General features: G+C 36.2%; 1 protein-coding gene across 1 annotated transcript; it reads left to right on the forward strand.

The window, feature by feature from the left end:
• Positions 1-8,291: 8,291 nt before the first annotated feature.
• Positions 8,292-9,266, forward strand: LOC132549461 (uncharacterized). The gene has a single exon (XM_060213403.1). The coding sequence runs from the start codon at positions 8,292-8,294 to the stop codon at positions 9,264-9,266; it is 975 nt and encodes a 324-aa protein (XP_060069386.1).
• The last annotated feature ends 4,232 nt before the right edge of the window (positions 9,267-13,498 follow it).

Here is a 13,498-nt window from a genome sequence, read left to right on the forward strand (position 1 = left end):
ATGAGTCTGGGACTCTAATATTGGATCCCAAAATTTGCTATCATTTTTAATAAATACTTTCTCTATTTTATGATAAAATGTTATTCAAACAATTAATTGGGACATTAATGAGTTTCACAATTACTTTTCGAAAAAAATCACTGTATAGATTTAATAAAATATGGTAATATGAAGAGGTTGTATATTTAGAGTGATAAGTAGTTAATATAATTTCTTTAGCACTGATATCAACAAACAATTTATCGGTTTTAATTTTAGGATACATGTATAATATTACAACCCATATTTACATATTAACAAAACTATTATCGATGTCCTCCTACATATCAAATACATAAATGTAAGCTGATGTACTATATACACTAAAATATGAGTCAGGTGTATACATGTACAAAGTACTTGCCAGGTTCAACTACGAAATTACAATGTGTTCACCTCTTGTCAGGAATACTTTCACTTGTTAATCATAAGTTTTGTTATTGTCTATTTCGAAAATTATCAGTTCAAAGGTACATATATTTTCCAAAGTTAAAACTGAATGTCCAAATTAAAGGTATATTTAAAAAGTGATTTATGAATAAGGGTAATAAGATGTACATCAAATAGATATATTTAATTGTTTTAATATTTTTCAGTATGGTGTAGGATATATCAAATCTTGTATCAGAAATCTATTTTTAGATATTAAATTATTAAATATAACAGTATAACTATTCTCATATAATTCCTTCGATTAATAATATTGTCATTTAAATAATCTTTCACATGTTTTTGTAGTTGATTTACATGTTATTAATGTTTCTGTGTAAGATCAAACAAATGAATGAAGATATGCACATTATAAAAGGGATTTCAAATTAAATTAATAAGTTCAATAAAATACAAAATCAATAGAATGGTACACTTAATAGTATCTGAATGAATTAATAAGTTGCTCCTTTTTTTTTATCAATCAGCTTTTGTTTGGAGAAATGATTTCTGATAGTTTTAGGAATGGCGAATAATTAATAATTAAATAATATTTAACATTTTACCAGGGCCACAAATTATAACATTTCTTACTGCGACAAGTCCTTACGTACAGTATATCATGTTATTTCTTCCAGCTAAATACATAGCTAGCGTAAACAAGGGATGGGTTTCAAATGTATATACCTGTAAACAGGTGAAAGGCCATATTTTATGATCCATATATCACTAAGATGCTTTCATAGTCAATGGCACAAGTTCAAGCTCGCTCACAGCATCTGATTTACTGACGAAATTCAATGGTGTTGATGTTGTACCACCTTCATATGGTAGCTAATTATTGAGTTATTTATAAAATTAAACACATCTTTCAAAATACCAAGACCGAATTGAACAATACTCGGGTTTCCGTCTATATTTGTCGCAATAAATCTTCAAACTTTTATGTGACTTTGCTAAATAGGTCTAGATATCTTAAAATATGGAAAGGTCACTCGATACATCAGCACATTAAATGTGGATATATCTACATAGGTCCTTAAATTTTGTCTGGTAGATCAATAATAGACCTGGAAACTAGGCCCGGCAATTACTCATACTTGTGTTCAGATGTGCGAGTCCTATAGGCTAACCTGAAGATCAAATGTAATAAATCGAATGATTATAAAGAAACCACGGGTACTAGCTTCGTCTGTCAATCTACCCATATTAGTACATCCGTATACTGACTGTCGATGCTAGCGCTAGTACCTATCATGAACGAAACAGCCGGCACGTCATCAATCTCGGAGAGGTAGAAAGCAGACTACTGATATCGATAATACCAACTACATTAGGCATATTTCTGGTTAGAAAATAATATTTTAAAGCATGTTGTTCTACTTGTGACATTACAATGCACGAAACATGAGTGAAATGTGTAAACATTACGCCCACTTACAGTCTCAGCGATTCGTAGGCCGCCATCTTGGACCCAAAATACTCTTTTTCACCGACAAACACGAAAGAGTTCCGATGTGACTGTCACACGGTTGATGACGGGACTTGATACCTAAACGGTTGTGAATAGTAAAACTTCCTCAACTTTTGATAAAAAAAACGATTACTGAATAAATAGCAATACTTGTTTTCTGTTCTGATATACAATAATTACTGAACGTTTCTATAGCATGTACTGTAGTTAATTATGGCTTTGAGTTAAGTGAAGCAACATATACTATGACACTTCTGAAAACAGAAGTTGTAGTATAAAATCGCAGAGACCTGTTTAAAACCGTAGTTTTTTTCGGGGCTTAGAGTGAAGCGACACCACCAAGAACACAAAAGAGGATTGCACCTTTCAATACAAATTTAGGTTACAGTAAAGCAAAATAATGAATTCATATTTTTGATTTTATGTACAGTGTTATTATATGCACATAAAACACTTCTGGTTAGAGGGTAGCGACACCTCTTGCATACGTATTTCTTTCTGATTAACAACATAGTTACACCTCGTGAAAGCCATACTTGGGTCAACTGTACGTTGAAATCTCGAATGGACCCCATTTCTTGTTTAGAATGCATTCGCATTTTATAATTCCGTATGATCTTGTCGCGTGACATTAGGGTATTAATGTATATACTAAGAAATAATCCAGTTATGCAATAACCAAACGTTACAGACTGTCACGTGATCTACACCTGTCACTCTACCAATATCGATATTCAGTTTAATGTCACCGTGGTAATTATACGAATTTTCGAGCTGCACGTTGTATGATGTGGATTAACCTACAGTCATACTAATGAACAAACAGATCGGACCGTACCGTGTTAGCATCGGTCCAAAATTACTGTGGAGAAGACATAATCTTATATCTACATTTCCGGTGTGTATTTTCTTACCAACGCAGCCTTAATAATAATAATGGAAAAAACCCACACACAACTGTTAAATTGTAAGTGTAAGAAATACTGTTTCATTCTCGGTTGTTTACTGGTGTGTAAACTGCATTAGTTTTAGATATGAAAAATGCAGTTTACATTTTACGTTTGAAACATCTGGCAGTTAGCACACCAGCTACTGTACCCAATAAATCGATTATAAGTAGGGCGTCTTAAACACATTGAAGCCACAATGAATTGATAAAGTATTGCGGTGCCCATGAAATAAAATGATACTCCTTTCACTTTACAGACTTACGTCGTTGATATCTTTTCACTAATAATCTTCTATACAAACTACAATCCGGCTTCTTACCGAATCATTCTACGACTCGCCAACATATTGAACTCTACCATAATATACTTTTAGTACTAGAGAATCACGAATCTACAGTTCTTGCTTTCTGTGACTTTTCTAAAGCGTTTGACCGAGTCTGCCATGAAGGTCTGTTAATTAAATTAGGAAGATACGGGATAAGGAGTAAAGTCTTAGAATGGATAAAAAAAACTATTTAAGCAACAGACGTCAATCAGTTGTCCTTAAAAATATTGTTTCTCGAGAAGTATGTAATAAAGCCGGGGTTTCCCAAGGTTCTGTTCTAGGCCCCCTTCTCTTTCTTGTATACATTAACGATATTTCAAACACTCTTTTATCTATTACTAGACTTTTCGCTGACGATACTGCATTATCATTCTCTTCTAAACATTTACACGACCTAAAACAGGTAATAAACTACGACAAGGAACAGCTGAATCTTTGGTCTCAAAAATGGTTAATGAGCTTCAATCCAACTAAAACTGAAAAACTCCTGATTTCTAACACAAATATACCTTCTAACCCACAATTTCTCTTTGACAACACATCCATTCCTATTTTAGGAGTAGTTATAAACAGTAATGATACTTGGAACTCTCACATTGATGACATTTTGACAAAAACTGCGAAATACATAGCAACACTTCGGAAACTCAAGTACATCTTGAACGGAAAAAACTTAGAAAAATATATCTTATTTTCATCAGACCACTTTTTGAATACGCATGCGTATGAAGCAGGTCGCATAATTACAGGATTACTTGTATTTACCAAAAAAGTATTTATTTACAGGGAGCTAGGCTGGCAATCAATGGCGGACAGACGTAAAACTAGGAAGTTGTCTATGTTTTATAATATTTATCACAATAATGCTCCTTCATATCTAAAATCTCTACTACCACCTACTGTGTCAAATTCTACAAATTACAATCTTAGAAACAGAAATAATTTTCAAAATCCACTCTATATGCTACAACTTACAAATTCATCCTTTATACCAAGCACCTCAGCCTCCTGGAATACTCTACCTATCGAAACAAAGTCATCTGGTTCTATCCAACAATTCGAAAATTTTATACCTCATCTTACTATCCCTACAAATATTAAATCATTTCCTGGGTACGGGCCTAGAAAAGTAAAATAATACATTGTGAACTCCGCAACCGCAGCAGCTCTCTAAATTATGATCTTTACAAAGCACGTCTTCGACCCAATTCTTTTTGCAGTTGCGGACATCATTCTGAAGACTCTAGTCATTACCTGCTTTTCTGTAACAACTTTGATCAATTTCGAATATAATGCTTTACAGGTACAACGAAATAACTGTGGAACACCTTCTATTTGGGGACGAAAATCTCGATACTAATAAAAATATTGTCATCTGTAGGTCTATACAATCATTTATTTCTAGTTCTAAACGTTTTAACATTTAATCATTGATAACTAGGACACCTAGTATGTCTATACTACCCCTTCCCCACACCCCTTCAATTCATCCAGTTATGAACATCCTTTCCTCCCAACACCGACGGGTTTTGTTTTATTTATATAATTATAATGTTTATTTAATACATACTTCGTAAAATATCCATAGTTTACCAAGACCATATACTAAGATCACAACTGAGGTTTCCTATTCTTGTCGGCAAAGCAGGTAGAGTACAGCATCGTAGAAGGACAAGGAGTGATCCAGGAGGCTCATTCCCCGAACATAGGTCATCAGGTCGATTGTCCCAGTCTGGTAACGGTCCTTCAAGGTGCCCAGGCGTCTGTCAATGTTGGCGTATTTCTTCTTCCGGGGTTGAATGGTGCCTCCTGCGTCTCTCTGAATCCGGCTGATGTCGTTCATGTTCTGTATGTCCTTAAACGTCTGGATGATGGTGTAGATGTTGGGGTGGGCATGCAGTACCTTCAGTTTTCCGTGCCAAGCTTCCAGATGGTTGGTAGTCCGGGGTCCCTCGGTTGAGAAGTGGTTCCAGGTGGTACGATCTCCCTCTATCCATTGTGTGCAGCTACCTCGAAATCGACGAAGGCTGTAGTGGGTCGGAATGGAATGTCGAAGTGTGCCATGTGATCCTGGAGAAGGGTGAAGAAACGGCTGTAGATTGCCTGGCTCTTTCCGGGAAGTAATACGTATACGACTGGTGTCATGATGCCTTCATTCTGTACATGGACGCTGTAAATCTGATGAAACATTGTTGGACAGTTGTAGAAAGTTCCGTCACAGAAGAAGGTGTCAGATGCTGCAAGTTCGGCCAGGTTCTCCGACGAAGCGAATACAATCATCCTGTTGTTCTGTTCACCGTCGTCAAAGAGGAGAAATGGTTCGCCTGTAGATGCTTCTGTCCATCTTCCATCCAAGGTGATGTCGGCCAAAGTCTTTGGTAGTGGAGGAGTCTGCTTGCGGCGAGCACGGTAAAGAGACGATTTCGCTGTGTAGAATGTTGGTAGTCGCTGGACCACGGCCTTGGAAGTGTCATCTCAGTCGTTGTCTCGGAGTTGATTGAGCTCTTCCTCAAAGATGGACGGAATAGGCTGGACCGATTATACGCATTTGTTGGTGATCTGGTTCATGATCTGTTTGGCTACAACACTGGCTGGGTCTGAGGCGTGGGTGTGTGGATTTCTCCCGAAGTTAGCTGGTATGTTGTCGATTATCGAGAGTGATGCTGAGCAGCCTGAGGTCGAACATCTCCAGAATGTCCTGCCGTTCTTTCGAATCTGTCTGAAGATGAATCCATTATGTGAAAGGTTCTGTCCGCCTCTTCTGTTGGTGATGAACTTAACGTTGATCTGAGCATTAGCCATACTGTCCTTGTATCAAACAACAAAGATAATAATATCACTCAAATTAAACACAATTTACATAAAAACTGAGAGAAAATACAAGATTAACTAATTTACACAAAAACTGAAAGAAAATACTAGATTAACTAATATTTGACAAAAGTTACAATTTACACAAAAACTGAGAGAAAATACAAGATTAACTAATTTATACATGACAAAAGTTATGATTTGACAATATATATCTGTGACAAAAGTACAGTAATAAATCAAGCAATGATTGAGATATTGATCTTTCAAAGTGCAGATTGAAATATGATAATTTCCCAAAATGAACTTGGCTTTTATACATTTCCCATTGAATAGCATGGGATTTAAACAGATTTAACACAGATATTTGATTCCTTTATTTTACAGTTATTAACAGTTTTCAGTTTTCTGAACAGTTATCAGAATCAGAACTTAATCATCTGATTTACCTGTTTTCTGAACAGTTATCAGAATTTACCTGTGCAAGTTACCTGTACTCCAATTCTAAAACAGCCTATAATCCACTATCATCACAGTTGACCTCCTATGTAAACATGTTGTCATATACAGAGTTGGTGTTCGGGGAAGACCCCATCCAGGCTAACGACAACTAAAGCACTAAACATTTTAGATAAGTAGAACGCAATGTGTGTACAGTAAAGGGTCAGTTCTTTGCCGAATGGATTAGGAAATGACAGTCACCAAACCCACAGGATTAATTGTCGGTGCCCACCTCCACTCTTAACCAAATTTTGTTTTCTTTTTATCATTTTCTAAGCATATCTTTAACTAATAAATATGAAAAGTTCTATTGCTATTGCGCGACTATCTTAATTTGTATGTTTTTATTTGTTATGGAAAGGGCGTAAGTAATTTGTTATAACTTTTGTCCAATCCTGCTGTATTTTGTTTGCAATAAAATCTATTTAGCTTTCGTTAGCATGAGTTAAAAATATGATGTCTACGTAAGAAAAGTTCAACGTAGGTTTACGTTGGCATAGGTCATACAAAGTAACTGGCCTTTTTTCTTCTTTACTTCAAATTTATGTACTGATCGATTGAGGTCATTGCTAAGTTGTGCATATGTAAAATTGTAAATGGAGAGGACAAAATAAGTTATGACAACTTCCGTCCGATCCTATTGTGTAATATTTATGCAATAAAATTGATTGAAATTCAATTAAATTCAACATTATAAGGCGAGGTCGTCCAAAATGTGCCGACACAATTTTTTCGGAGCATGCCAGCGGATGGCCCATTGTAGATAAGTTGTGCTATCAGCTTATACATGTCGGTTATTTGAGGGAAATACATCAAATTAAGATGTAAATAGTTAACTTCTATGGGTTTGTAGGGGTTACATCGTTCTTACAGATAACGAGTTCATTTTTATTGATTTTAAAGAAAATGGAGTGCCTTATATCTGGACTATTTTCTCTCCTTTCCCGAATCCCTATCTACATAACTCACGTGAAACAGAGTATCCCTTTGGGACTACGATTTGTTTGAACGCGCGAAGTTTGTTGCTATTTACACACCCAGTCCTTTACAACTCACGTACATGTGCAACGGGTATTGTCATTTATGCGCTGCTTTTTATCCCAAACAGTCCATACTTAGCCAAATTACCGTTGTCTGGAGTTCAGACCTATACATAATTAATCGAACAATAGACGAAGGGAATCAAATTCTACTGTAAGCACGTGATCTACCATTCCATCATGCCCATTTCCAATTAGTCATTCACCCGCAAGGTCGATAATAATTAGCACACTCAGTGCGTGGAACAAGGGCCGTACATAATTTGTTTTATCCTGGAAAACTTGTTACTTTAATCATTGCCATGTATGAAGTTCTAAGTCTTCTCGAGAACAAAGGTGGATTGCTACCAGCAGTTGAACTATAATTTGGATTGAAGATTTCGTAATTGCACAAGTTTGTTAAAAGTTAAGTTAAAGCGAACCTGCAGAATTCAAACGAAACTTGTGACTTTTTACAACATGTTATATTAGCCTTTCTGCACTTGAACCAAACTACTTTTTATCCATTCCTTCCATTTAGAACAGAGGAATATCAGGCAAACACCAACAGCGTCCGAACTAAGGTTCTTGCATATCTCAAAAACTCGGAAGGCAGATGGTGGAGATTTATGTGGACAGAATAAAGACGAGGATACCGATGTGGTTGTAAAGCATTTAGAGCGGTTGGTTTGCTTGTCTATAGTTTGTCTTATGTATGTATAACTGCGGGTTTCTAAACAGTGATGAGGAAACGTGTCACACTTCGTGTTATGTTTGGAATAACAACTGTCCTTTCAGTATCGAGTTTTGTTCATTACTTATGTCTCCGCTACAAGCCAACTCCTACTTGTGGACGTAACTTTCGTAAGTATCCATATTCGGTGTTTACGATGTCAAATGGGATATGGAGGCGAAATTCTGATGTTTGTGGAGAGTGTCCGGATTTTTGGAATACAACTCTTGTGTCGCCTGCTGGGAAAACGTCAATGTTCATTCATAACCCAAAATTCGATGAAACTATATCCGCCACTCTAAAACGGAAGCATACGTACGAACCGGAAACATCCAATGTGTTATTTCATCTGTTGAAAAATGAACCGGAAGCAAATTTCATCGACATCGGTGCAAACATAGGTGTGCATACATTGCCGATTGCTCAATATGGTCGTAAAGTTATTTCAGTTGAAGCGTTACATTTTAATATCGAACCCTTATGTGCTTCCGTAGATGTAGGGAATTTGCACGACAGAGTTACCATAGTACATAATGCTATGACCAATCAGAGAGCGACAGTAAACCTTGGAGCTGAGGACGGAAATCTGGGAGGAACATTTGTTGATATGGACTCGAAACATATTAAAGCATTAAAACAGACAAGAGTCAACGGCATCTGGCTGAATCCCGTAAACACTGTAACGTTCGATGATCTTCTAGATTTACCTGTGATTCGTGACTTCCCGAAGGTATTGGTTAAGATAGATATAGAGGGATCGGAACACAAAGCCTTACAAAAATCAAAAACTTTTTTCAAAAGAACAAAAGTTATAGGAGTTTTAATGGAATGGGAATTTCACCGTATGATGCCTTCTGGAGACGACATTATCAGGTACATGGGAAACTTGAATTTCGCGCCATATTTTCCAAGTAAGGACAAGAAACTTCTAAATACAAAAGAAAGCAACGATTGGCCATACGACGTCATGTGGCTCCCTAAATAGTGTTAAAAAGATATACGTGTTATTCGTTACCCATAGGACATGAAAAGCTGAATAATGAATATTGTTAAGTTTACCTTATCAATAAATCTATCTTCACTATGCACGAGCATGGACTCAACTTTTTGTATGTGAGCACATGATATGATGTTTTTTACCGAACGTGAGTTTGCATGTATAGGTCTGTATCTACAGTTTTCATAAACAGTCACCGTTGGATTAACCTTTTAACCAAGCTTTCCCGCACAGCAAGGTTTCATTTTGTCTGCCGTCTGTAAGTAAAGTTTTTTTTTGCCTTGTCTAGGGAGGAAAAGCAAATTACACCTGATGGCACTGGTGCTGGCGTAATAAGAAATTTATAGAAGTCTTTTGAATCGTTTTATTTCTGAAAACTATTTCCAGAAGCAGCGGTATAAAAGGTTGGGATGTTTTCACCATCAGGAATTCAAAGATAAAGTCATGCCATTGAAGAAAGTTTGTGTCAACTCTATTGAGATCAAGAGATTCTTGTAGTGTATAAAAAGTCAGAATTACAGTATCTCTAACCTCTAAGTTCTTAAAAGTGGGTCAAGGTCACTATGTGAGCAAAATCAAAAGCTCTACACCCAGCCCGTGCAACTTACTATGTGTACATCTGTCTATGACCCTTGACTTTAGAAATTGTTTTAATTTTTGAAACTCATTTAAACTCTCAAACAACGATATAGAATACAATCTTTTATTTTGGACACACACTGACCAAATATAGTCCTATACCCATGTGCTTTTGGTTACTGAGAAGTTAATTTTACAGTTTTCATACAATTATCGCCAGAGACTTTGAAAGAGAGACAGTGCAATTCATCACAGCGTGTTGCTAACGAAATATTATGTCTACGTGCATTGGAGTTATTTAGAAGTCTTTTGAATGTTTTAAATATAGTTGACCCTCTGACAATGGGTTAAGATAACTCATTTGAACAAACATAATAGCACATCGTCTCAGCTAGCTACTTGCCAGATGTCAGTGCCGCCATACTGAGACGAAGTCATTTGAAGGGAAACGTTGACGTTGGACGGAAAACCGACCAACAAAAGACGGATTGCACAAAGACATTAGCTCACTTACTCTTCGAGCCCGCCTAACACTTACAGATCTAACAATGAATAGCTAATTTAACAATTTCAATGTTTACAGACTTGAAGGTAAATGAAGAACTGGTTGTTTTCATTATAAACCATGTTAATGTTGACAAACTATAGTTTTTCTGTAGTCTGTCAACATTACTACCGATGAAGGGAAGGTGTGAACGTTTCAAGTACTGTAGTACTGAACAAAGTATTGATAGTATTGTATTGAAGTACTTCACCAATCGAATTCCTTAAATTTATGCAACAAGCTCTCTGATTGGCAGAGCCAAGTCTAGATCGATTGTGGGTGGAGCCAGGTGAAAAAATACTGTGCAGACATCGGCATTTTACAAACACTCGACTGTCGCGAGAGGTTAATTGGAAGAGTCCAAGTCACAGGTGGCTTCAGATCAGACCTAATTGGGTTGTCCCATTTGTTTCGTTCTACACCCAATGATACTTTGCTTTTCTATCGATGGTACAACGAGAAAACGAAAGTTACTCAGTACTAAACTAATTTACGTACAAAATATATATCAACAGGTTAGATCACTGGGACCGGAGAATTCATAACATCTTAACAGTGAATGTAGTCACATAGTCATTCTGTACTAGTTTTATTTATTTATTTTTTTTTTTGAAGGGGGGGAGGGTTGGCTCAAAATATTTCGGTTTAAGCCCAAGCTCTATTATATGTAACAAAGAATTACGAATTACCTGGGACCTCCTGATATATGCCGATAATTCATACTGCATTAAAAAATAAAGGAATTCTGTGGTCCCATATATTTTTTATTTTATTTTTTATCTTTCCATCGAAAATTATACATATCCGCAACATGTGAAAAAACTTTGAAGTTGGTTGGGCGGAATATCTAGAGCATTTACTACTGCAAGTTCCAGAAATTCTGACACAAGTCGGGTATATTTGCCCGAAGCCTCTGTCTCATGACATTGAATACATATTCAGTTACGTTGTATTCCGGGGAATAAGGCGGCTGAAAAACCAGGGACACGCCATATTCTTTCAGCATATTTCTTAAAATGCGCTCTCCCTGTCTATGGTGATGGAATCCACAATTATCCATCACAACCACATCGCCTTGTACAAAAACAGGATTCCCCATATCGTTCGTATCGGACATAATTTCGTCGAAGAAAATTTTGCGTACTGTTGCCGTCGTCGGACATTTTTCCAGCGATTACTTAGTACTTGTTATGTAACTGATAGTGTACATTAACTCCGCCTACCGGAACAAATTGGGTGTCAGATCAACTATTCAGGTTGTCTAAACTCCGCCCCCGACCAATCACAGAGGTCGTTGTATACTTGACTCGATTATTTGAATACTTCAATACAATAGTATCAATACTTTGTTCAATACTATAGTAAGTGTGTCGTTCACACCTTCCCTTCATCGGTAGTAACACTGATCAAAGGTCTATAAAATAAGGATACTTAATAAATATGGTAGTTTTTTTTTAACAATTTTTACCGAAATTAGGAAAAATGAGCATCAAGAATATTCTGGCAAATGTTAATAAATTCAGAAATGAGTGAATTTGGTTTTGCTTTTCTCTTGGTCATTCTCTGTATTAACATGGAATACGGGAATTTGGAATACGCATACGGTTTTAGATACTATTTTTTGTATTTTGTAGTATTTATGACATTCAATCCATTTTATTAATCTGTTGTATATTAAAGTTAAAGCGAATCAACAGAATGAATACTTAATTTTAAGAAATGAACAAATGAAATATTTCGAGCACAAATCACACTTGTCGACATACGTAAATAAATACACAACCTAAGCGCCACGTGTTATTTTATACACGTGTACATGACAATCTTCTTAAACTATAGAACATAAAAATGACTTTTATTGAATTACGGGGTTAGTGTATCGCCCCATCTAGATTTTAAAATATCTGAAGTTTGATCGTTTCGGAATTTTCTTAAACGTCCCCTCAGCAAAGTTTTTGCGTTTTGCATCATTGCATACTTGCATCACGAGTCCTAGAAGGACGAAATGGCTGTATGGTGCAGGTTAATTCATTGTTTGGCTCTGCAGTACAGAAATCTAAAACTTTGAACTACTAAGTTCTTTTCATTTGTGTCTTTTGTACACTTATGAAACAATTAGTAGTACTAAAATAATAATTCAAATACACATAACCGGCCTAGAAGAAATACGAGAATATAAATTATATGAACTCTTCTTGTAGCTTGACTATAAATCCCAATAAAGCCCTGTTTATTTACATGGTAGCCCTGCTAGTGTTCACGAAAGAACAAAACTAGTTATCACTGAACATATTGATTGGCGATCGAGACATCCCTTATCACACAGTATGTCTCTGTATTTGAAAGGTTGGTTTCCATGCTAAGTGTAATTAAGTCCCCAAAACGTTGTTTTTACCCCGTTTCTTATTATTATGATTAGAAAGTCATCGTAATGAGGTCTAGCTTCAGCGTCATCTCTGTCTAAGTAAAGGCTTTGATGCGACCTCCACTGTGACGTCATCTTTGACGTCATTTGTTACACTTTAAATCATGGTTGTTTCTTCCCTGAGTGCGTTCTGACTCGTCCCATAATACAAAGTGCTCGAAATACCCACACAACTTTTACAACACTGCTCACCGCCAAGACAAAACATGCATTGTACCAATAATGTGAAATAGCATATTTTGTTGCGTGCCACCGTCAGATTATCCAAAATAGAACTAGTTATCAATGAAAAACTGAGGAACAACGCCATTCCAAACGGCAGACGTTCGTCGCAGGGTTCACGATTGCCAGCAGTTTGGCCGGTATTAGCAAATGTAGTACAAAGTGTGCAGGTCTTCTCTGTATCTTTACCTAGAGCAGACATATTAGCGCGAATCTTGACACGTAACATTTTATTTCGGACGAAATTATTTTCCGATCTTTTCTTATCCTTATATTCTGTTTCAGATGAAACTATCACTTGCCCTCTCTAACGGAAATAACACATTGCGCCACGATCTGTACAAAAATTGTCATCTCTTGTTTGACACTTAATGGACTGAGTTCAAAATAAAATTTTACAATTGTAAAAATCGAAACACCATGTCACAGTTTTAAATTCGAGGCCATATA

This window comes from Ylistrum balloti, unplaced genomic scaffold (genome assembly GCF_031769215.1).
Source record: "Ylistrum balloti isolate Yb309-2 unplaced genomic scaffold, AGI_CSIRO_Ybal_v1 Utg370058, whole genome shotgun sequence".
NCBI classification, from domain to species: domain Eukaryota; kingdom Metazoa; phylum Mollusca; class Bivalvia; order Pectinida; family Pectinidae; genus Ylistrum; species Ylistrum balloti.

Bases quoted from the DNA above. Each gene is read 5' to 3' on its own strand.
- LOC132549461 (XM_060213403.1), top strand. From the start codon at position 8,292: ATGAGGAAACGTGTCACACTTCGTGTTATGTTTGGAATAACAACTGTC.